This window comes from Nomascus leucogenys, chromosome 17, assembly GCF_006542625.1.
Source record: "Nomascus leucogenys isolate Asia chromosome 17, Asia_NLE_v1, whole genome shotgun sequence".
Lineage (NCBI taxonomy): Eukaryota > Metazoa > Chordata > Mammalia > Primates > Hylobatidae > Nomascus > Nomascus leucogenys.
In genome coordinates, this window is record NC_044397.1 from 15,919,744 (window position 1) to 15,946,486 (window position 26,743).

Sequence of the window (26,743 nt, forward strand, 5' to 3'; positions counted from 1 at the left end):
AGACAAATGAGATTACATCAAACTAAAAAGCTGCTTAGCCAAGAAAATAATCAACAGAGTGAATATACAACCTATGGAATAAGACAAAATATTTACAAACCACAAATCTGATAAGAGATTAAAGTTTAAAATATACAAGGAACTCAAACAACACAACTGTAAGAAAAAAAAAACAAGGTTAAAAAATGGGCAAAGTATCTGAATAGACGTTTCTCAAAAGAAGACATACAAATAGCCAATGGTATGTGAAAAAATGCTCAAATCACTAATGATCAGAGAAATGCAAATTAAAACCACAGAGATACTACCTCACACCTATAAGAATGGTTATTATCAAAAAGATGAAAACTACTCACAGTAGTCAAGATTTTGAAGCAACCTAAGTATTCACCAACAGATGAATGAATAAGGAAAATGTGGTACATATATATGATGAAATACTATTCAGCCATAAAAAGAATGAGATCCTGTCATTTGCAGCAACATGAATAGAAGTGAAGGTCGTTATATTAAGTGAAATAAGCCAGGCACTGAAAGACAGACTTTGCATGTTTTCACTTATTTGTGGGAGCTAAAAATTAAAATAATCAACCTCATGTAGATACGAAGTATAATGCCAGTTATCAGAGGCTGGGAAGGGTAATGAGGGGTGGGCAGGGAAGTGGGGATGGTTAATGGGTACAAAAATATAGTTAGGTAGAATGAATAAGATCTGGTATTTGATAACACAACAGGGTGACTATAGTCAACAATAATGGATTGAACATTTTAAAATAATTTAAAGAGCAAAATTGGATTGTTTGTAACAGAAAGAAAGGATAAACGCTTGAGGTGATGGATTTCTCATTTACTCTGATGTGATCATTACACATCAAAATGCCAGTATCAAAATATCTCATGCACCCCATACATATACATACTTACTGTGTGCACAAAATTAAAAATTAAACTTTTTTTAAAGATGGAAGTGTTTGAACAAGTGTTGGAGAGGAGGTGGAGAAAGGGAAACTTTTCACATTGTTGATGAGAATATAAATTAGTACAGCCATATGGAAAACAGTATGGAGTTTCTTCAAAAAATTAATAGACCTACCATGTGATCCATCAATTCCACTACTGGGTATGTACCCAAAGGTAATTAAATCAGTAAATGGAAGAGATATCTGCATTCCCATGTTCACTGTAGCATTTATTCACAGTAGCCAAGATATGGAATCAACCTAAGTGCCCATCAATGGACGAAAGGATAAGTCAAACATGGCATTGGGGCTGAGTGTGGGGGCTCATGCCTGTAATCCCAGCATTTTGGGAGGCCAAGGTAGGAGGATTGCTTGAAGCCAGACCTTTGAGAACAACCTGGGCAACATAGCAAGAATGTTGTCTCCATAACAAATTTTTAAAATTAGGCAGATGTGGTGGCATGTGCTTGTTGTCCTAGTTACTCAGGAGGCTGAGGCAGAAGTATTGCTTGAGCCCAGGAGTTCCAGGCTGCTGTGAGCTATTATTGTGCCATTGCACTCATTGGGTGACAGAGTGAGAGCCTGTAAAAGAAAGAGGAAAGAGAAGGGAAGGGAAGGGAAGGGAAGGGAAGGGAAGGGAAGGGAAGGGAAGGGAAGGGAGAAAGAAAGAAAGAGAGAGAAAGAGAAAGAAAAGAAAAGAAAGAAAGAAAGAAAGAGAGAGAGAGAAAAGAGAGAGAGAAAGAAAGAAAAAAGAAAGAAAGAAAGAAAAGAAGGAAAGGGAAAGAAAAAGAAAGAAAGGAAGGAAGAAAGGAAAGGAAAGAAAGAAGAAAAGAAAGAAAAATGAGCAGGAAAGAGAAAGAAAGATAAGTGGCATATATACATTGTGGAATATTTTCAGCCTTAAAAAGGAACAAAATTCTGTCATTTTGACAATTTGGATGAATTTCAAGGACATTATGTTAACTGGAATAAGCCAGGCACAGAAAGACCAATACCTTGTGATCTCACTTATATGGGGAATTTAAAAAGATTGAACTCACAGAAATAGAAAGTAGAATGGTGGTTATTAGGGGCTCAAGGAATAGGGGGAGGAAAGACCAGACCTAGACACATCTAGAGCAACTGTAGCTCCAACTCTCAAGAAATGGCATTAAAGAATAGTACTTTAACACTAGAGGTCTTTTGAAAAGAGTCAGTGGACCAAACTCCCTACAGTAGTAAAGATTGTGGTAGAAAGATCCTATACTTTGCATTTTTCCAAAGATAAGTAGGAGGCAGACCAGGTGAATCCTGAAGTTCTAGAACCACCACAGATGCCTAATCCACATCATCATCCACATAAGAGTTTCATGTTCCTCCATGATCTGATCCTGAGTCCCAGTTTGGGACTCAGAGGCAAGTTCTAATAGAAATAACCTTTCATACTTACTGAAGATACCCAGGTACTAGACTAAGGACTAAGGATAGTAAAGCTCAGTAGCATGTCCATAGTCTGAAATGAGTTGAGTGCTTATTTTAAAAAGTAGAATCTAACGTATCCACATTGATCTTGGATCCTGCTCCAAACGGAGGCTTATAGGTTATGCCCATGGTAGCCTCCCTCAAAGTGTCAATTGGGTCTGCAATATCTTTTACTGAATGTCTTGCTTTGGTTTCACAGTAGCGGCACTGTTAGGTAAAAAGCATTAGGTGAACACGCAAGGATCATAGGTCTGCAAATGTCTTGCTACTGTTCTGCTCATACATTTCTGAACCTGCCAACCTCAGTCTGTAAGCCAGTTCACTAGTAAGGAGTAGTATGCTCCCTTAATGAGAAGATTCTCCCAAATTGATTTCTCTGTTACTGTATCTCAGAAAAAAAAGGCCCAACACCATAAGAGTTTGATGGGAAAACATTTTCATATTATGAAAACCTAGTATAAGTATATTTATTAATGACAAAAAGGAAACTAAAACACAAAATAGGGAAAATATGGCAAATTTCCTGCAGGAGTGTCATAATAAGAGAGAACTAGCATTATAGTGGATATATACATGAAATACATGTGTGTGTACATAAAGTGCATATATGTATACTTTTATAACATCTATAAAGCAATTTTATTTAAAGATAGGTTGGGAACAAACACATTAGTTCTTTGATCTCCTTTATATTACTGCCAAGGGTCACAACAATAGAGATTTAAAACTATTCCATTTTTATATTTTAGCAAAATCACTGTCAGCTCTTCTAAGTTATCTTACCCACCCAAGTAACAAAACCAGAGCAAATTGTAAGTTCTACTCATTTGAATAGTGGATTAGTAAACTGAAGACATAACTGATTCTAAATTAATTTTTTTAAAGCTCCATTTTATGCTTTCACTCTGATGTACCCTGGAGGAAAACAATCTTTATTTAAAAGAAAATTAGTCACTGCTTAAAGATTTAAAAAGTACTAACACATTTTTAAAATAAATAAAAAAGATGGATTAGGGCAATGCTTGGCTCCTGGGAACCAGTATCATGGTGTTCAGCTGTAAGATTGGCCCATTCATCCTCAACAGCAACCTGGCCAATTTAGGTACCAAGTAACTCCAGATGCTGGAGCTGATTATTTGCACCTGGATGAAATGTATAAGTATTTTGTTCCCAACATCACCTTTGGTCATTCTGTGGTAGAAAGTCCCTGAAAGAAGCTAGGCCAGAGTCTTGTCTTCTACATGCACAGGATGATGTCCAGGCCAGAACAGTGGCTGAAGCCAATGGCTGTGGCAAGAGCCAATCAGCCAGTCATCTCAGGATATTGAGAACACAGGGACTTTGATCAAAAACATGTGGAGACCAGCCTGGCCAATATGGTGAAACCCCCTTTCTACTGAAAATACAAAAATTAGCCAGGAGTGGTGGTGCACGCCTGTAATCCCAGCTACTGAGGAGGCCAAGGCAGGAGAATTGTTTGAACTGGGAAGCAGAGGTTGCAGTGAGCCAAGATTGTGCCACTGCACTTCAGCTTGGGCGATAGAGCGAGACGCGTCTTAAAAAACAAAACAAAACAAAAACATGTGGCAGAATGAGATGAAGATTAGATCTTACCAGAGATCTTATCTACTTCGTCAACTTTGCTGGAAGGGCAGGTTATTCAGTGATTTCCCTCCTTTCTTAATCTTACCTACAATTTTTAATTCCACCTACCATTTAACAACATTAGATAATGCTGTTGTGTTAGCTCTGAGTAGAAAGGAAAAGTACTACTTCTATAATTAGTAATACTCAGTAATACTGAATTACTTCCATTTGGAGGTAATATTGAGTTGAATACTGATTCTGCTCCTTTCTAGCTATTGATCTTAGCAAATCACCCAACCTCTGAGTTTCTACGAATTCATTATATAACTAATTAATATAATTATAATATAAATTAATATAATTTATTCAGTAAGTATAATTATAACAACTGGACAGGATTTGTTGAGAATTAAAAGAGACACCATTCTATATATGACGGTATATAAAGCTTCTAGTACTATTCCTAGAGTTTCATGGATGTTCAATACAAAGTAATGATCATATAACTTTGTGTTTTATGGGTTATAAACTACTTTGATATAATTGCATTAAATCGGCAAATCACTCCTATGAGTGGTAGGAGAGATTTTTGTTCTGTTTAAAGAAAATGAGAAACTAAAGCTCAGCACAGACTTTTCCCATGGAAAGAATCCAGCAGTGCATGTGATTTCTGGTCTGTACTCTTTACAAATGGAGCCTTTGGGAGGTAGATTAAACAAAGGAAGGTTCTCTCACTTAATATTGTCTTATTTCCAGTCTAAATTTACCCTGTAGCAGAACCAGATGGCTATGAATATTGTGAAACTATAGATCTCGGTCCCAAAAGGTATGTATATTTATTATTCCAAGAAAGACCAGGTAGCTTAGGAGATGACTGGGTACAGAACTAACCCACAAACTAAAAGATTTATATAGTGTCCCAAATTATACTTAGATAACAAATATGTATTAACTACTTCCTTCTTATAAATATTCTTGATATATAATACTATGGCAAGAAATAAAAAAATTAAAAACCAGAATGGATACTCCGATTTTTTTTTTCTGTATAAATTGTGAGAATTTGAAAACAAATGTAAAAATAAATCTCTTCAGGCTCAGGTTCAGGGCTTCCAACTTTGTGAGGAAGACATATTTTCTATTTTAAAGTTTTAAGATCCTTGGAGATGTTTCCATGAATAAACTGAACTGAGCACAGTAAGGGGAGGGCCCAAATGCTACCTGCTTTTGCCTGCCAACTGGGAATCCCAACTAACTACACATGTGGAATTGAGGAAGCAGAAATGGCCTAGCCGGCTGGTTGAAGATCTGTCATCTATCGGGAGCATCCTGATAGATGATGCTCAACTCATTGGTCAGGGGTCCCTAGCTTAGGTGCATGCAAAAATATGTGTGACTTATTGAAACTGCCATATGCTCTCTAAAGTCTGTTCGAATTATAACATGTATTTAAGCTGTTAGCAGAGAATGGAATAATTATTTTAGATATTTGCCTAGGCACATAGATACAGTCCTGTAATTCTGATTTAAAACATCTGAACATAAAGAAGCACAGTGGATCTGCCTCGGTTCCTAACCCAGCATTGTCATGAATTCAAATAATTGTATCACAGATGACCATTGCACAGTAGTGCTATCAACAAAACAAAACAAACTGTGTAATATCATTCACTAGAAGCAAGAGTCTATTTCTCTTTGAAGTAAATTAGTAATATATTGTCTGAATCTGTTTATTAAGTGGCAAACATCCTACTTTTCTTGGTAGCTAACAGAATTCCCTAAGATGGTCAGTTAGTTTACCTCAGAAATAAAAGAGCTAGTACTATAGTTTAATGGAAAATTATTTGCATATTTTGAAAATTTGTTGAAAGTAAATGCATACATAAGAAACTAAAATATAAAATAGAGAAAATATGGCAAGTTTCTTGCAGAAGTAACATAACGAGAGAGAAAGATAGCACTATAGTAGATATGTGAATACCTCCATGTACAAATGTATATCTGTATATGCATACATATATATTTTCTATAGCTACTGTATATCTATGCATATAGGTATGGCATGCATACAGTTGCTATATGCATGGCATATAGTAGATTTTCTAGTTTCATAGTTTAATTGCTACATTTTATAGACGGGAGGAACTAAATGTTTGATAACTTATCCAAGGCTACACTGACAGAAATAAACTTGAATCCAGGTCTGTCCCAACCTGAAACTCCTACTCTTTTAGCTATTGTATGCTGCCTCAATATGTGACTTGGTGCTATTTCTATCAAGATAGCCAGAAGAGTGAGATGACTCCAGAACAAATCAAGTAATCTACATTTCACTGTGTAGTTTGCTAGCTTCCACTTTCAAGACCTCTCTCATATAAGGTATTCTTCCAAAACACCTGTAGCTCTGCCTTCCTATCATGAAAACTACACCATCCCCATTTTCCTCAGCCCCACTGTCCAGTTTCCTATAACCCCATCGAAACCTGAAGATATGGCTTCTCCATTCATTTTGCTTTACCACTCCCTCAAGAACATGGTCTCTGCTTTCCAAAGTGGTTATACTGTGTTAGTGAGTACAATATCATGTATTACTCCATTCCTGGTAGTGTACTTACATTTTAACCGTGACTTTTTGAAAATGCTAAGTTAGAAATTTGATGTACAAATGTCATAGGAGAGACATTTTTTGAAGAGTTGAGTCTACAAGTGGTCGTTAGTTACCTACGTGCCTCCCTGTCAAAGCTATCTCTAGGTTATGACATTACTCACCTATAAATGAATTCCAAAGTGGAAAATATGCTTTTAATATACAAGATTTATATATGTCATAAATAAATTCAAATTTAAAAATAAATAAGTTAAAGATTTATTTGTATTTATATATGTATCAAATCACAGATGTCATGTATACCCAAGCAAACTATTGTTCTTTCTTGAGTCTGCACCTCTGACATCTAAAATCTCAGCAGACAGTTCTCAGAGGCTGCCCAGTTGTGTAAGGATGTTTGATATCTCCGTACCAACTCTTGGTGGCTCAGACTTCTGACTACTTACTTCTTATGTTCTTAAATATCAAAAATAGATATGCTAAATAAATCAATCAAGAAAAATGTGAGAAAAAAATCCCATTTTCCTGTCTTCCTCTGTATTGATGGACTTATTTCTAAAACTACAGAAAGTTAAAGAAGATAAATGAAAAAGAAAAAAGAAGAAAGAAAGAGAAAAGAAAAATGGAAATAGCACTGTGAGGAGATAGAATATGAGTTTGGAACAAGCTTTTTTGTTAATCTCATCAAAAGTAATTTCTAGTGACTCTGACAATAAGATGGAGTATTAATGCAAAAAATTTCTTTAGATGCATAGCATAGTGTATGCTTAGAACACTGAGGTCTCCAGCCAGATTTCCTATGTTCATTCAAATCCAAGCATTTAGCTGAGCAACCTTGGACAAGTCATTTAATCACTCTATGTTTCAGTTTCCTTATGTATAAAGTGAAGATAATGATAATAAACAACCTCATGGGGTTATTTTTTTTCCTTTTTTATTATTGTACTTTAAGTTTTAGGGCACATGTGCACAACATGCAGGTTAGTTACATATGTATACATGTGCCATGTTGGTGTGCTGCACCCATCAACTCATCATTTAACATTAGGTACATCTCCTAATGCTATCCCTCCCCCCTCCCCCAACCCCACAACAAGCCCCAGTTTGTGATGTTCCCCTTCCTATGTCCATGTATTCTCAGTGTTCAATTCCTACCTATGAGTGAGACAGAACATGCGGTGTTTGGTTTTTTGTCCTCACGATAGTTTGCTGAGAATGATGGTTTCCTGCTTCTGAGTTCATGTCCTTTGTAGTGGTTATTATAAAATTAAATGAATTAACATACATAAAAGCCCTAGAATGGGCCCTGGCATAAGTAAATAGAGATTGTTAGGTATCTCATTTTGGTTATTTATTATTGTTACTATCACAAGCTCATAGACTGAAAAGTCCAACAATCATAAAGCAGAAAAAGGGTTGTATCTGCACTTCTCTACATGTTTAAAAACACTAGTATAAAATGCCAATAATTTTCACTTGTGGTGCCGAATTATTTGGCTTAAAATACACCTTTTACAAAATACATCCTTTAGTACCCTTTACTGCCCACAGAAAAGCAAGTGCTAAGCGATCTTGTTTATATAAATGGCTACAGAGTGATTACATAAACATTATAATTAAATGCCCTCATCCAGAAGTCTTTGCTTTTGTTTCAAGGCTAATGGAGGTGATCTGTCTTCCTTACACAAGAAGAGACTGCGGCTGTCTTCTGGAAAACATAATTTGGTAGAACTCCCTTCAACGTTATTACTAATTTTAGTCCTTGGGTTGCAGATGCTCTCCTTTTGCCTTTGTAGTTATTAATAGTACCTTCCTGTGTGCACTAAACAGTCATGGTTTGTGATTCATTTATTTTTCAGGTCTCTTTATTGACTCGATTATCTCCCAGAGTGCTATGTACCAAGTCAGGTATTAATACAAAACATACAATCAGAAAATCAGGATCTATCCATAGAAGCCAAATGTGTTTTTATGATTATTCTTTTTCTATTTCAGAAAGTAGTTCTAATTGCAATGATAATAAAACCACACTACAGAATATTTACAAAATAAAAAAAGAAAAAGGTATCTCTCATAGTCTTTCTACCATAATTGCTATAAATTTTTGGTATACTTCTTTCAGTAGTTCTTATGTATATTTTCAACATATTTTTATAAGCATACAGTATTTTTATTCTTTTTTTACATAGCACTATAATGCAAGCATTTTCCTATTGCTACATTACCCTTCAGAACCATTATTTGTGAGGGATGCAACATAACTTATTCTTGGATTATTAATCATTTAATTAAATTGTTACTATTAAGATGACTATTTAAATAATATAGAGACAATCCTTTTATGAATACACCTATTTCCATATTTTGAGCTCATTATTTGAAGAGGTTTGCTTAGTACTTATACTTTTCTAAGATATCACTAAGTATATAACCATAATATATTATGAGGAAAATAGCTTTTCAAAAATATGCATCATAGCTTTGTAAAATACCATCACAATTAGCTAACACTAAAAATGTAAATACTCTCTCCATTAAATTCTTAAACTTTTTCTCATCTGAAATTTATCTTCATTCAAATAGATATATCCTCTCCTTAGCCTCTAAATATATAAGTTTGGAAATATTTCTCACTCTGTTGGCATCCTATACTTTCATATGATAGCACTTATGTCATTTGTGTAATGTAATTTTGTGTAATATTTAATGTCTGACACTTTCAACAGACTATAAGTTCCATGAAGGAATCCTGTCTATGCATTCATTTTTTTAAGCAAGCACCTGGCACATAACAGGCAGCCTTATGACAACTGACTGATTTAACAATTTGAAATTATTTTATACAGATTACTGTGCTAAGTCCTACTGGAGATACATAGACATATATCACAGTCTCTACCTTTAAGGAGTTATAATCATTGCAATCATTTGCTATTATTTTTACTTTAATATGTCAGAAAGTTTATGACCTTTAAGACAAAATGGTCCTGGGTTTACCCCCATTTACCATTCATTGTATATGTGATATTGAGAAGATTATTTAACTTGTTGGAGCCTCAGACTGATTGCTTGTAAAGCAGGGATAATACTTGTCCCACAAGGTGCTTGTGAGGTTCAAATGAAGTCATATAGGCAAAGTTTTCATAACAGCTCCTAGAAATTAGACACTGTTCCATAATTACTTGTTGAACAAGTGAATCAATCCTAGATAATTTTTGTTTTTCATTTTTTCCATTTTTTGTTTTTTTGCTTTCTTCCCATTACCATTGTCTCAGCCAGTAGTCAGGACTTAAACATTCTATGCCTAGGGTATTGCTCCTTGCTCTGCTTCCTGTGATCACCTGCTAACCTATTGTCACATAATTCTTCCCAGAGCCTTGTCATGATCCATGATGGCCTCTGTACCAGATAAAACTTATTAGAACTTTTAAGGCTGTCTGCCAATTGGTCCCCAGAGGTCCATTCTACTCTGCATAACTACTCTCAGATCTAGTGATGATCTGCACGTGGGAATTCACAGGTACAATGAAGAGAGAGAGAGAAAGAAACATAGGTATGCCACATACAATAAACTCATGTGGCAGGTACAACAGAAATGGAGAGATAAGTTCAGGTTTCCTTTTTCTATGAATGCTTCTGAGCTCTCCAGGGCAGTCTGTTACTTCTTCTCTTAGGCCATTGTACAGACATCTTGTATAGTGCTTGTTATATCACATTGCAATTATTTAACTGTGTATCCTCTAGCCTCTTTCCTCATTTATTAATTCAACAAATACTGTTTGAATGGATATCATGTCCAAAGGACATCTCCAGACACTGTCTGATAATCACTAAGGTCTTTCAGAGTAGGGACCATATTGTATTCATTTTATACCATCAGCACTGACATACACAAGGAAGATCAGTGGATGTTGAAGGAATGAGCTAAGTGAGTGAATGAGTAAGCACATGTATGAACAGAACAGTAAACCTACTTATTATTCCTTGAACATTTTGCCCATTCTACTCCTGAGTTTTGTAGGTTGCTCTTTTCCTGAATTTGAAAATAAATTTTGTTACAGGGACACTAACTTGAAGAGCACCACCTCGCCCAAATTAGCTCATACTATGGTTTGTCACAGGACTTGAATTTCCCAACACAAAATTCATCTTTAGAAAGAAATTACAAAATAATGCATGCATGCAATGCAAGTTGAACAATTCAAAATATGCAGAGAATAAAAAGTACAATGCTTCCCTCACCAACAAGGTGAACTCTTTTGCAACCCTTTGTTTTTTCCTTTAAGTACTGTAAGTTTGGTAGTAATACATACTTCCAGACTTCTTATTCCCTATGTATTTTCCGTATTCTTCCTACCTTTCTTTTCTTGAGTTAAGACGTTGTCTCTAGAGGTTGTTCTTAGGGGCTTACCCAAGGCCACTAATTGGGTTAATGTCATAGATCCCTATCCCAGCCTTTTAAGCCAAGTTATTACTGTCATGAGGTCCCTGGGGTGTCACTCTTCCAGCCAGAAGCCTCTGTGGCCAGTGGTGCCTTTGCCTGAGTTTTGCTTGGGCCCTCTGGCCTCATTCTTCCCACTAGGCCTGGCAGGTTGTGCTCAGCTCGTGCTACCAGCCTGGATCCCAGGCCTGCCAAGGGCGCAGACGTGAGGGGTGCATGAGTGAGCAAGCATATGGTCTGGCCACTGTGCACAGCCAGGCATGCTGGCTGCTGTGGTGGGGCAGGCAGTCCCAGACACTGGCACAGGAACCAGCTCTGTGCAAGGCTGTGGCTGGACCAGGCATACTGCAAGCGGCTTATACTGCAGGCTCTGGGGAACGTGGTGGCACCCAGAAGCTTGGAGATACCAGGAACTGCAGAGCCCCAAAGAGGGTGTCACAGCCATGGCTCAGAGAACTCCTAGGTCTGGACTTCCTAAAGGGCTGCAGCTCTTCCCTCAGCTTCTGTCTTCTCTCCTCCTCACCTGCAACATGGTGAGCCAGGGGTGTGTTTCAGCCTTGTTTGTGTTACAGTTCTTTCAGTGCCGCCACTTGGTGAGTCCCAAGTTCTTGTCCTGCATCTAGGAAGAATGGGATATGCAGACAACTAGAGGGTGAGCAAGATGAAGAGGGGCTTTATTGAGTGACAGTATAGCTCTCAGGAGGCCCAAAGTGGGTAGCTCCTATCCACAGGCAAGACATCCCATCAAGTGTGCAGCTCTCAGCTAAGAGGAGACCAGTGAGGGTAGCTCCTTTCTGCAGGCAGGTGGTCCCATCATCTGCCTGAGTCTGGCTGAGTCCGGGGTTTTTATGGGCTCCAGAGGGCAAGAAGTGTGTGCTGATTGGTCCATGGGTGGCCATGAGTGAGCAGCAAAAGCACCATATTTCTCACTCCAGTCTGCAGAACTGGCAGCCTGGCCCCCAGGCTTCAGGCTGTCCCTGGCTTGAAGGTGACACTGGGGACCAGCCCCCTTTGTGCCCAGGAGCCTGTCTCCTGCTGCCATTCATGGTGCCCAGGCTGTTCATGCTAAGGGGTGCCAGCAGGCCTGTACCAAGCCACCTTCAGCCCCACCTTGGCCTCCCTCCCATGCTTGTCAGTGCACAAAGTCTGGAGAGGGCTGAGGTGGCAGGAGGCTGGTGTGTCAGTACTACCTCAAGTGTGTGCAACACCTGGCCAGGTTGAAAGAGCACCCAGGCTTGGCCACAACTTTGCTCCAAAATCAGAGGAGGCACCCAGAGGGAGGAGAGGCCAGACAGCAGGAGCAAATGCTTCCAAACCTAAGAGGGGAGGGGGCTTCCCGGGCCCTGAGAGCACAGGGATGCCTGGGTCTGCAGCAATGGCTGGGCAGCTGCAGTTGCACCACGGAGCACAGGGCTCCCACCCTACCAACTCAGAAGGGGTGGGGCTTCCACCTTTTCCTGGGTCCTGCCTGCTCCACAGAGCATGCAGCTCCGGCGGCGCCTCCCCTACTGTAGCTGGCATCTTTGCAGCAGCCACTTCAGATGGGCCACTGCTGCCATCATTACCAAGTTTCTTAAAGGAACAAGGTGAAGTGGGGCTTCAATGTGATGCAGAAAAACTCATCTCCAGTCAACGTATTTTGCCGTCCTTGTCACGTACCTATAAATGGTGAATTTTTGTAATCAAAATAAGCACTATTATGTTCTAATTAGCTCTGAAATAAGACACTATGTAACCTCATGCACATAATATTATTTTAATTATGTTTTAAATCCCTCTATTCCTATATTTTTATTTCCTATTTGAAATTTAAAACTTCTAGGCCAGGTGCGGTGGCTCACATCTGTAATTCCAGAACTTGGGGAGGCCAAGGTAGGCGAATCACTTGAGGTCAGGGGTTTGAGACCAGCCTGGCTAACATGGTAAAACCCTGTCTCTACTAAAAATACAAAAATCAGCTGGGCATGGTGGTGCATGCCTGTAATCCCAGGTACTCAGGAGACTAAGACAGGAGAATCACTTGAGCCCAGGAGGTGGAGGTTGCAGTGAGCTGAGACTGCACCGCTGCACTCCAGCCTGGGTGACAGAGAGAGACTCTGTGTCAAACAAAACAAATGAAAACAAAACAAACAACAAAAAACTTCTTGAAGATATTTAAGTGACCTAAGTAAAATAATAATGTATGCAAATTCTCCTATAATCTAAGTATTAATCATAAAATGAATTTGTACAAACCAGTGACCTACAACACAGTGCAGTGTTGAGTGTTCGACAAAGCATTAGATGTCTTGGGGTTTACCTTAGCTCTTTCACTTGGGCAAGCAATAAAGCCTTCTGAGTCTCAGTTTGATTTTTACCTCTGAGTAGAGGGGATAATCATTCAAAATTCATTTATTTGTTAACAAATATTTATTGAACCCTACTTTGTGCCAGGAATTGATCTGGGCACTGTGAAAGCAGTAACGAAAACAGGCTAAATTCCCTACCCTAACGATCCCTTCACTCTAGAGAGGAGAGAGATAATAAATTAGATTGATAAATAAAAATACCACTACATACCAGCACAATACTATGTGACAGTGAGGATGCGGAATAATTGGAATACGATTTCATATACTGATGTTAAGAATACAAAATGCTACAACCACATTGGCAGTTTCTTTTTCTTTTCTCTTTCTTTTTTTTTTTTTTTTTTTTTTTTCAGACAGAGTCTCCCTCTTTTGTCCAGGCTGGAGTGCAGTGGTGCAAGCAATCACAGCTCACTGCAGCCTCCACCTCAGGGGTTCAAGGCAGTTTCCTATAAAGTTAAACATACACTTTTTATGTAACCTAGCAATCTTGTTTCTAGGTATCTACAACTATCTAACTATCTACACTATCTAACTATCAGAGAAAGTTAAAACAGTCCAAATAAAGACCTGCATGTGAAGCAAGATAGCCCCAAGCCAGAAGTAACCCAGATGTCCATCCATTTGTGATTGGACAAATGAATTGTAGAACATCCATATAGTAGAACACTACCTGGCAAGAAAAAGGAATAAATTGATACATGCAACAAAATCAGTGAATCTCAAAAGCATTATGGTAAGTGAAAGAAGGCAGGCATACTCTGTGGTTCCATTCATGTAAAATTCTAGGAAAGGCAAAACTTTAGAAATGTAAGTCATATCAGTGGTTGCCAGGAGGTGGGGATGAAAGATTGACTGCAAAGGGACACAAGGAAACATTTTTGGGAAATGTACTATGCATTGATTATAGTGGTATTTATTTGCCAAAACTCACTTAATGGCATACTTCAAAGGGGTAAATTTTATTGTATATAAATGATCCTTCAATAATTTTTACTTTAAAAAGATAAGTAAATTATATATGGTAGGCAAGAGAGAGAGAAGGGAGTTGAACATTTCATAGAAAGTTCTCGAGTAGGTGATTTTGAAGGAAGTGAATGAAGCCACATAAATATCTGGCAGAAGCATTCCAAGCCAAAAAATATTTTTAAAAAGACAGTGTGAAGGGCTAGAGGCAGATACATGCCAAATGTGTTTACAGAAGGGCCAGGAAATCATATTGGTGTGGCTGGAGCAGAAGGGTAAAGCAGCAGGAGGAGAGAGAAGAGAGGCACTGGGGAACAGATGAAGCAATACCTTAAAGGTCAGAGGAAGCCATCAGTCGGCTTTGAGAAGCAGAGTGACATGACCTGACTTGAGATTTGAAGGAATAATTCTTGCTGCATCATAGAGAACAGTCTGTGGAAGAGTATGCATAAAATTAAAGACACCAGCTAGAAGGCAATTGCAATAATCTAGACAAGAGCTTATAGAGGTAGAGAGGGTGAAGATAAGTGTTTGTATTCTATATAGAGAATTTGCTAGAAAATCTAGATGTGTGAGAAAGGGAATAGACGAGAATAAATCCATGATTTTTAGTCTGAGCAGCTGAAAGGATGGGATTGTCATTTACTGAGGGGGAAAGAGTTGCAAGAGTTTGCCCATAACTCCAAACATAAATAGGACTAAAATATAAACATTTATTCAATGTATTAGTTTGCTATGCCTGCCTCAACAAAATACCACAGACTGGCTGGCTTAAAAACCGAAATTTATTTTCTCACAGTTCTGGAAACTGGAAGTCCAAGATCAAGGTGCCAACAGGGTTGGTCTCCTCTGAGTCCGCTCTTCTTAGCTTACAGATGGACACTCCCTTGCTGTGTCCTCACATGGTCTCTTCTATAAGTTTGGAAATATTTCTCACTCTCTTGGCATCCTATACCTTTATATGATAGCACTTAGGTCAACTATAATTAAATGTACATTCCTAGTGTCTCTTTGTGTATCCAAATTTTCTCTTCTTATACTGACACCAAAAAGATTAGATTAGGACCCCTCTCTCCCATATTGAAGCAGGATATTTTCTTGACCCCTTCACAGGACTTGTGACACAAGTGCCCCATTTACTCAGCCCACCCTGCTCAACCCTTGCAGGAGGGAGTGCAAGAGTGAATGAGTGTGGGAACCAGAACAAGCAAGTGCAGGAACTGGCTGGTTGCTTTAGAGCCTGCAAGAGGAAACTCTGTGTAGGCTCTGTGGCAGTGTCCATGTGGGGGTGCCTGTGACCCCAAAGCCCCAGAGGGCATGTTACAATGCTCTCTTGTCTCCGCCATCCACAGACAGCAGTATGTTATCAGCTAGTGGGTCCTTTGCCTCATCGTATGGGGAGGCTGCTCTCCATCAGTGAGGGCAATGGGCCAGTATGATGGCCTCTTTGAGCACCAAAATTTTGAGTTATCAGGTGCAAAAGTTTTGAAAAGTTTCATTCAAAACTCAAGTCATGTAATTCACTTGGCATGTTGTGAATTCTTGTCCGGTGCCCAAGAGGAATGAGGTCACGTGGACAAATTGAAGGATGGTGAATGTGAAGAATTTTATTGAGCAATGAAAGCAGCTCTTAGCAGATGGGGAGATGGAAAGGGGACAGGAAGGGCAGGTTGCTCTCCCCTGAAGTCAAGCTGCCTCTCTGCCACTCTCCTCTGAAGTCAAGTTGCCTCTTTCCAATGTCCAGCCACCATCTCTGAAGTCAAGTTGCCACTCCCTGACGTCTAGCTGCTTCTCCTCTCTACTGGCTGAGTCTGGGGTCTTTATAGGCACAGGATAAGGTGTGGGGTGGGCTGTAGGTAGTTTTGGAAAATGCTACATTTGATTGGTAAAAAAGATATTATTCAGAAAGAACCAATAGGAAGAGAACAGGCACACAGGGATGGAAGTTACCACTTCGGGTCACGGATTTCAGGCTTTTTGGCTCGAAGGTGGGGTTTTGCCAGGGACTCACCCCTGTCTGCCTAGAATTTCTCTGACTCCTGTTACTATCAATATGACTTCATTTAATCTTCATCATCTATTTAAAAGTCCTGCCTCCAAATACAGTCACATTCTGAGGTACTGAGGGTTAGAGCCTCAACAGAGAAATTTGGGAGGGGCACAATTCAGCCTATAACATTGAGTCATATCATTTCAGAGTGAGGAGAAATATTCTTGCTAGCTCCCCAAAATCTGCTTTTATAATAGAAAAAAAAATCTACCATGAGTACTTCATTCATTTAGATATCAAAATGCAAAATTTGGGGAAGAGATAAAATTAGCCTCCTACTGATCATCTTTAGAACAACGTTTATAGACCGTGAAGATACCGGTTACATTTGTAATGAAGAGAGAAGTGATACATTATAGTAGGGGGAGTTGAAGCAGAAGGACTGGCCTGTACACAAACCTCTTTGAGCCTGGCTATGAGTATTTCTTTACAGAACATGTTTCGTGACCCTTCTCCTAATATTTAAACAGTCTTGTAGAGAGAGAATTAATAATGATAGTTTTTTTTTGGGGGGGTTATATAAAAACTGTCTTGCCTAAAACTGAGAGCTATGACCACAGAACGTTTTCATAAATTAAACTTTTCTTTTTCAGGGTTGTATTTATACTTCTTCACTTGATATTTTCCGGTATGTTAAATAATAAATGTAAAATGCATAAGCTGAACAGCTTGTATTATCAAGATTGCATATATAAGTAGAAAAATGTGCTGAGCTGACCAAATTTGGCTAGGTCTATACATACCTAGTAAGAATAGTGTTCAGAGCAATTAACATGTTAATTCATATAGTTAAAGGGAAATGTTCCTTCCACTTCCATTAGCAATGTCTCTAAGCATTCATTTAGCATGACTAATGCTATAGAGTATGTAGCAATGACACATCATCCAGCAGAGTAAAGATGAATGAATGACTAATGTATCAACATTTTACATGAACAAGAATAATTTAATGAAAATTATCCAATAGAAGTGGCAGATATCCTATGTAAAATTATCAAGTCATATACAAAGTGTCAAGGCCAGCATTACATTAATCTCATAAAGATCCCATAACAATATGACCAACAGGTGAGAACAAGTTGAGTGGAAGAAAGAGATCACACCATCTACTTAGAAAAAGCATTACATTGAAGACTTGCTAGATTCTTATATCCTCTTGTGGCAAAACTAGAGAGGCCACAGTCAATCCGCATATCCTGAGTACATTTAATTTTACCAATGCATTTCAGTACGCTGATTAACAAGTCAGTGATATTGCCAATGAAAATCCATTTCTGACATTCAGCAAAGCATCAGTGTTGACTGAGATATGGCTAATAGTCTCAGGGTTTGTAGTAGCCTTTTCTGGAGTGTAGTCTCTCTGCTTTAATGCTAGCTGACCACTCCTAGAGTTAGGACTCCTGATCAGAATACTAGCTGCCCATAGTTGTAACTTGACCTAACATACACATATTACCACAGTGTCTGTGCTGAGGTATTTTAATGTAAGTTAAAACATTACTACTTTCCACTTAAAATATTTCAGAATATATCCTTGAATCTAGGTCAATTCAGGAAGCAAAGAGAAATGGGGTCAGCACTTCAAAGATTGTGAACTCCTTGAGAACACTCATCACATCTCACCAAAACATAGCCACATAACTATTTAAACTTCTTTAAAGGAAGAAACCAAGAAACCACTGTTATCTGCTTAGCACTTGCCCTCTGATATTGAGTTCTCATGTAAATAACTGCCTTTTTATACCTATTTGACAAGAAAGTGTGAAAGATAATTCCATTTAAGATATGAAAGTAGATACAAAGAGTAACATAGTTGAAAGACACTTAATAAAGCTTTACTACTATCTGCCAATCCCTTAGCTCTCTGTAGGTAGAAAGATAAACACAAATTCTGTTCAAAAAGGCTCATAATTCATTAGGGACAGTGAGAATGAAAGGGGTAAATAATGAACTATTATACTGGATACTACTGCTACTGGAAACGAGACTTTATCGTTAAAATAATTTACTTTAAAAGCAGGAACAGAAAACAAGGATAGCAAGTGTTTGGATGAAGAATCAAGAATGAGGTGAGGAGTTGCTAAAAGTTTATTTATTGAATGATAATTTATTGAGTGCCTATTATTATATTTATTTTAATCTAAGACGTCAAACAATCCAGCTTTTTAGGGGGGAAACTATATGTGAAATGTGCCCATCCGTTGTGAGAAACATTTTCAGAAATGTAAAAATATGAATAAACATGTTCACACAATATGTGCCAAGCACTTTGCTAGGTACGGTAGTACATAGATCTGCCTAATAGCCATGATTTGCCATTATGAAGATTAATCTAGTGAAGGTACACAAATAAAGTAAACACCTAAAAATATAATTGTCATGTTATGTTGCAAGCAGTTCTGGATAAATCTAGTCAAGCGTATACGTAGCAAAAAATGCGATTTAAAAAGGTTGAAACAGATATGTCTCTAAATCTGTTTTATTCTCTATTTTTTGACTAGTGAGTACTAAAAGGTTCATGCAGTATGATTACTCTGTTTCATCTTGTTTCTCCCCACATCTATCACCCTTGGGAGTTCCGCTGTAAATTGTACTCCTGTTTCTCTTGCCTTTTTTTTTCAGATAATTTCTCCACAATGTTGACACCCTGTCTAAATTTTCAATCATCATTAGTTTTATGAATTCAAATTTATAGACCTTTATTGCATATTAACAATTTCATAATGTGTTAAATTTATCCCAAACTTCTAGCTAAAATATTTAAGAGTGCTGTTAAAGATAATGTAAACAAGCACTATTTTCTTTACTTAGCGAACAAGATTGGCCAAGTAATGGCAATTATTTTGCAACATGTTCCATTAATCAGTATACATTAAGTACCACTTACCCATATTTACAATATTATGCTGGGACTATGGGAGATAAAATTAGGGACAGTGAGAATGAAATTCTCATTGTTAAATGTTTGCTACTTTAAAGGAGGTTCAAATCTAGTTGAGAAGATGAGAGAGAGGATATTCTTCTATATGTCAGTCAGTAAATAACATTTATTCAAAACAGATCACTACCTTGGGTTATGTAGAGGGCTGGGTGCTAGATAAACAAAAAAGAGAAAAAGAAAATAAAAAAATTTCTCATAACCTGTTAGTGAGAACACTCCTTCAACAGCTTGGTAATCATTGTATTTTATTTCACTCTAGCCTACATATATATCAGAAACTAAAGAGATAATCAGACCCTACACATTGCTTTGACCCAATCGATTACAAAACATTAATAAATACGTGCTCAATTTTTCTTCAGCTAGTTGTCTTTCAAAACTTTATTATTCTCAAAACTTAAAGAAACGTTTCATCTTATACAAGTAAAACATTTCATTCTATTTTTGCCGTTTCTTAAAATCAAAGCAACCAAGAAAAGATTATTCCCATAAACTTGCTTTTTATTGCTAACTTGGCATATTCAGCTTGATCGTCTGGTGCAATGTATGTATTCTCAAAACTAAACAGATGATCTTGACACTTGATCTTGGCATAATGAAAGAAAAGCTTATATTTTCAAATATAAGGTCTGTATATTACCATATTATAAGGTTAGGATAACAGAGTAGCTAGATATATCTTTAAAAAGTCAAAGACATCTTGTTATTTGGTTGATAAACTATGAATTTAAGGAAATCTGATTGTAGGAGGCTAAGTATAAAAAAATCTGAAATATAGATCCTAAACATGATGACTTTTTTCAAATATCTTATACCCAAATATGTACATTATAGGCATATTGTTTGCAAAGGTTGCAATCTCAGATATATTATGTTCTAGCTATAACATTTTCTAGGAATTTTTCTAATGAACCTGCATAGTGCCTTATAATAAATATGAGACCAGCAACATCTAAAGTAGAAAACTTTAGGTGAACATTGTTATAAATGACACTGATTCAGTGTGAAAAGGTCACAGTAACAAGAAAGCCACTAAAAGTATCATCTGGACTTCATGAGAATTCACAAAAGTAAATGTTTTGTGCAAAAGTATGAGATTATAAAATACATTAAAATAGCAGTAATTAGCAATAACTTGTTTTCTTTAATGAACATAACTAAAAGTATACTAATAAATATATGCGTTCTACGCATAGCGAAAAAAGATCGATTTTGCTACTCCAAGGAGCAAGTGATAGAAATACCTGATCAGATTCATGTACACAGTGTAAGTGGCACTGGAAGCCAATCAAGGCTTAACAACTGGAGTGAAGAACCAGTGCAGTGAGGAAATCTAGTCAGACCCCGTTTCCCAGAGACTCTCATTGTTTCCGTCACACACACCCATTTCAGGTGCCTGGTGGCACTAAAACCTCATGCCCATCAGGATGAACCAGTCGTTCCGTCCCTTCTATTTCCCTAATTTGGGTTGAGAAGGGCACTTGGGCAATGGAACACAGTCATCAGCACACATTCATGTTCAGCCTTGAAAGAATTAGGTATTAGATGCCCACACTGATCCAAGGAAAACTTAAACATGCGAGATCACTTTTTAAAAAGCAGAGATGGAAATGTGGAGAAAGTCAGGACCTCTGTCACTCCTCTTTTGATCACCATGACGTGCAGGGATCATGGCCACATAAAGCTATTTTAGCTTTCAAATTACCCTCTGAGTATTTGTCTTACTTAACCCCTTGATCTCATTTTTTGACTCCTGGGAGGTTGCAATCCCATGTTTATCTACTCTCTCCATCATTGCTGCCTCCCTTTCCTCAGTCTCTATTCTCCCATTTTCAAACACGCATAGTCCTTCTCTGTCACAAATTATCAGTCTTACGATTTCACTGCCCTCTTCAAAAGGCATTCTGTTTCCCAATTTCTTTGACACCAACTGGCCTATGCAGCTTTCTCCATGTCTTTACCACCCACTTCCTCGTTAGTTTTTTGCAAACTGGCTTCCCATTCTGCCTCCTTTTCCAACCCAATACCAGTTTTTAAAGCTACCAAGTATCTCTCTTCAAACGCATTTCCTTATTCTGTTTGATGTCCATGCCACTGTCCTCTCTAAAGACTTTGTGATACATTTCTTGTTTCTTGCCTTCTGCGACCTGACATTATCCATAGTTTCCTCCTTTTCTGATGCTTCTTTCTTGTTTTTATTTATTTATTTATTTATTGCCTTTTGGTTGCATTTTTCTCATTCTACTTTATTATTATTATTATTATTATACTTTAAGTTTTAGGGTACATGTGCACAATGTGCAGGTTTGTTACATGTGTATCCATGTGCCATGTTGGTGTGCTGCACCCATTAACTCGTCATTTAGCATTAGGTATATCTCCTAATGCTGTCCCTCCCCCCTCCCCCCACCCCACAACAGTCCCCGGAGTGTGATGTTCCCCCTTCCTGTGTCCATGTGTTCTCATTGTTCAATTCCCACCTATGAGTGAGAACATGCGGTGTTTGGTTTTTTGTCCTTGCGATAGTTTACTGAGAATGATGGTTTCCAGTTTCATCCATGTACCTACAAAGGACATGAACTCATCATTTTTTATAGCTGCATAGTATTCCATGGTGTATAGGTGCCACATTTTCTTAATCCAGTCTATTGTTGTTGGACATTTGGGTTGGTTCCAAGTCTTTGCTATTGTGAATAGTGCCACAATAAACATACATGTGCATGTGTCTTTATAGCAGCATGATTTATAGTCCTTTGGGTATATACCCAGTAATGGGATGGCTGGGTCAAATGGTATTTCTAGTTCTAGATCCCTGAGGAATCACCACACTGACTTCTACAATGGTTGAACTAGTTTATAGTCCCACCAACAATGTAAAAGTGTTCCTATTTCTCCACATCCTCTCCAGCACCTGTTGTTTCCTGACTTTTTAATGATCACCATTCTAACTGGTGTGAGATGGTATCTCATTGTGGTTTTGATTTGCATTTCTCTGATGGCCAGTGATGATGAGCATTTTTTCAGTGTTTTTTGGCTGCATAAATGTCTTTTGAGAAATGGCTGTTCATATCCTTCGCCCACTTTTTGATGGGGTTGTTTTTTTTTTCTTGTAGATTTGTTTGAGTTCATTGTAGATTCTGGATATTAGCCCTTTGTCAGATGAGTAGGTTACAAAAATTTTCTCCCATTTTGTAGGTTGCCTGTTCACTCTGATTGTAGTTTCTTTTGCTATGCAGAAGCTCTTTAGTTTAATTAGATCCCATTTGTCAATTTTGGCTTTTGTTGCCATTGCTTTGGTGTTTTAGACATGAAGTCCTTGCCCATGCCTATGTCCTGAATGGTATTGCCTAGGTTTTCTTCTAGGGTTTTTATGGCTTTACGTCTAACATATAAGTCTTTAATCCATCTTGAATTAATTTTTGTATAAGGTGTAAGGAAGGGATCCAGTTTCAGCTTTCTACATATGGCTAGCCAGTTTTCCCAGCACCATTTATTAAATAGGGAATCCTTATCCCATTGCTTGTTTTTATCAGGTTTGTCAAAGATCAGATGGTTGTAGATATGCGGCATTATTTCTGAGGGCTCTGTTCTGTTCCATTGATCTATGTCTCTGTTTTGGTACCAGTACCATGCTGTTTTGGTTACTGTAGCCTTGTAGTATAGTTTGAAGTCAGGTAGCATGATGCCTCCAGCTTTGTTCTTTTGGCTTAGGATTGACTTGGCGATGCAGGCTCTTTTTTGGTTCCATACGAACTTTAAAGTAGTTTTTTCCAATTCTGTGAAGAAAGTCATTGGTAGCTTGATGGGGATGGCATTGAATCTATAAATTACTTTGGGCAGTATGGCCATTTTCACAATATTGATTCTTCCAACCCATGAGCATGGAATGTTCTTCCATTTGTTTGTATCCTCTTTTATTTCATTGAGCAGTGGTTTGTAGTTCTCCTTGAAGAGGTCCTTCACGTCCCTTATAAGTTGGATTCCTAGGTATTTTATTCTCTTTGAGGCAATTGTGAATGGGAGTTCACTCACAATTTGGCTCTCTGTTTGTCTGTGATTGGTGTACAAGAATGCTTGTGATTTTTGTACATTGATTTTGTATCCTGAGACTTTGCTGAAGTTGCTTATCAGCTTAAGGAGATTTTGGGCTGAGACAATGGGGTTTTCTAGATATACAATCATGTCATCTGCAAACAGGGACAATTTGACATCCTCTTTTCCTAATTAAATACCCTTTATTTCCTTCTCCTGCCTGATCGCCCTGGCCAGAACTTTCAACACTATTTTGAATAGGACTGGTGAGAGAGGACATCCCTGTCTCATTCTACTTTTAAGCTGTGAAAATTGTTCAGAGCTCAGACCTTGCTTTTCCAATCTTTTTTCTTTCTAGACCAAGGGATTTTAAACTATGTTCCTCAGTCTGAAGTACCTAAGAAGCTACCACGAAAGTTCAAAGAACAGCTGACAGGGTAGGCAATGGGTGCCTTCCTACCACTTGAAACAGAATAGTTCTGATTTTACCTGTTTTATTTGTTTTACATAGTTTCTTTTGGAGAGTTTATCTGTATTCATCAGTGTACTGAAAATTATATCAGTAATAAAACCTGGATTTCATTTCTTGTTTTACCACTAGCTATATAACTTCAGACAAATATTTTAAAGCATGAATGCATCTCATGCATCTAGTCCTGTGAATGCCCTTTGTCTGAACTACTTTTCTGCCCTATTCCTTAGCACCTTCCTGACTTCTACTGCATTTTTATTCTACATTATTTCCTCCAGGAAGCCTTCTCTGAACCACAAATCTGGGTTAGGTGCTCTCTTGATGTGCTGCTATAGCATTCTGTACCAACCTCTTAACCCGGCACTCATTTCCTTATGCTGTCTGTTTGTCTACATTCCCTACTAAACTGGAAGCTCACTGAGGACAGAATATGATTCACCATGGTTTTCCCAGCACCTAGTATAGTGCCTGGCATGTAGTAGATTTGAAAATCCAACCAGAGATAATTGCATATCCCAGCAAGGATATCCAAATTCAGTGAGATTCTCTTTCAGGTAAGAATAAACGAAAAGGTGTGTATCAATGTCATCCCTGGTTTTGATCAAACTGCTCTTCCTATCTGCCTGTTTTCTGAGTGTCCCTGATACCTATGCTCAGTCCTTTCTTAGCCCTGTTTATAACATTCTCACTATTTAGTTTTATTAGGAAAGTTATTTTATATTTCCACTTTGATTTTTCTTGTTCAAAAATAGGGGTCAGTTGTTTAAAGTTATCTCTAAATATAAAATAAAAGTGAAAGTACTAAAACTCACATTATTTTCAACATAATATCATTACATCATTCTTAACAAAATTATAACATTGCACTATTTTGGTCTGATTTCAACAATTTAAACTTCTAATAGTAAATAAAGATTAAAAAATATTAAAAGGGTTCAAGGCCATATCTAAGCAGTTTATAGGGAAATGATTGGTGGTTGATGCAGAGATTATAACTGTCTCCTAAAGAACATATTGCTTCAGATATTTGCAGTATAAAAAACTGCATATAAACACAACAAAAAATTCTACAATTAAATAATGGGGTCATTTAATGGCCACATATAGTCTGCAGACAAAGTCTTAGAGACATTTCAGACTGTTGATATACGAAAACTAGAGAGAGCAATAGATCCAATCACATCTTTAATCCCGGACTGTAACATCACCTTCAACAACTAATACCTGAGTATTTCTATCAAAATGTCACAAGTGCCAAAACCAAAATTAAATTTTAATTCAGGGATTTATGTTTTTACCACACTTTCAAACATCTACTAAGATTTAGACCCAAGAAGTTTATTTTACCTTATTGCTCTAAATTTGAAATATTTTATTTTCATTACTATGTTTCTTTGGATTATTGTAAATTAAAAAGACCCTGAAACAACGCCAAATAACATATATTTTGCTAAGGTAAACTTCGTGTATATTAAAATGGAATTGGTTCCTTATCTACTTATTTTAGAGAACACCGGACAAATAGAACTTTAAAAAGATACTCTTGGCAGAGATGGTATAATGAGAATGCAAGTATCAGATGAGTGGCCGATTAAATAACTTTTAAAATCCTGTTCAACTCTGAGAGTCAGGATTTAGGTCATGAATCAACTTAAGGCACATTCTCTGCTGAGTAATTTCCTCATATTTCTTGTAACAATAGCAATATTTGTCAAAAGAAAAGCCTTAAGGCCAGCAGGGGAAATGGTACTTACGAGTATTGTGTCAGCAGTTCCAGATCATTATGCATGTTGATTGGATATGCTTCACTGAGTTCAAACAACTTCTCCAGGGCCTCATAAATAAAAATGATGCAAATCAGGGAAGCAAAAGCTTCTTCAGTAAACCGAGTGATGTAGCAGACAAGGGAACTAGCATCAGTGGCCACAAGTATGATACATAGAGTTGCAGTCCAAAGTCCAATGCTAGCTCTTAAAGATAGGTATGACAGCCCATATTCTCTGGGAGGAGGAAAAGGAAAGAAGAGTGAAAAGAAGGTCATTTAACAGTTTGCTATCATTTTAAGCAAATGAAAATAAACCTCATTCAGGAAGTAAAAGTGAATAAGCTTCACATCCCATGAGTATCTAAACTCAAGACTGTCTAAAGCAGGGGTCCCCAATCCCCGGTCCGTGGCCTGTTATGAAAAGGGTTGCACAGCAGGAGGTGAGTGGCAGGCGAGTGAGTTTTACTGCCTGAGCTCAGCCTCCTGTCAGATCAGTGGTGTCATTAGATTCTCATAGGAGCACAAGCCCTATTGTGAACTGTGCATGTGAGGAATCTAGGTTGTGTGCTCCTTATGAGAATCTAATGCCTGATGATCTGAGATGAACAGTTTCATTCCAAAACCATCCCCTCAACTCTCTTTGTGGAAAAATTGTCTTCCATGAAACTGGTCCCTGGTGCCAAAATGGTTGCAGACCACCGGTCTAAAGGGAACATCTAAAGGGACAAAATTAAAAGGGATTTATCAGTGCTTATAAATGAGTCTTACTTTTTAAAAATATTACATAACAATATACATGAATATTTTACTTTTCCTCTATTCCCATGATGAAGCAAAAATGATAAACTGAATCAAATCAGGCAATTCTGTCTCTATCAACAGACCTCCAAAAGTGATGTTGGGAGAAGTATAAATACAGTAAAGAAGAAGAGGCTAAGGGCCAAAAAGTACATAACACTTACTTGCAAAATTTAAACAAAATCTTCTCAAACACCAAAACTGGTCCTGTACTGCCTAATATGGTAAGAGGCTGTCCACCAAAGAGAGAATAGGCTATTCCGGTCATGGATGCTCCAAAGAGGGATTCAATTGCACTCTGTGTAGAGATATAAA

The 26,743-nt window shown here is 37.7% G+C and overlaps 1 protein-coding gene across 14 annotated transcripts in view; it reads right to left on the reverse strand.

The window, feature by feature from the left end:
- SLC4A10 (solute carrier family 4 member 10) overlaps nucleotides 1–26,743 on the reverse strand; it is a 356,421-nt gene that overhangs the window by 50,505 nt on the left and 279,173 nt on the right. For all 14 annotated transcript variants that reach the window (XM_030796800.1, XM_030796798.1, XM_030796797.1 and 11 more), the window contains 2 exons: nucleotides 26,593–26,726; nucleotides 25,620–25,865 (listed from right to left, as the gene is read on the reverse strand). In XM_030796800.1, coding sequence (XP_030652660.1) covers nucleotides 25,620–25,865; nucleotides 26,593–26,726 — 380 coding nt within the window. The remainder of the gene's footprint in view (nucleotides 1–25,619; nucleotides 25,866–26,592; nucleotides 26,727–26,743) is intronic.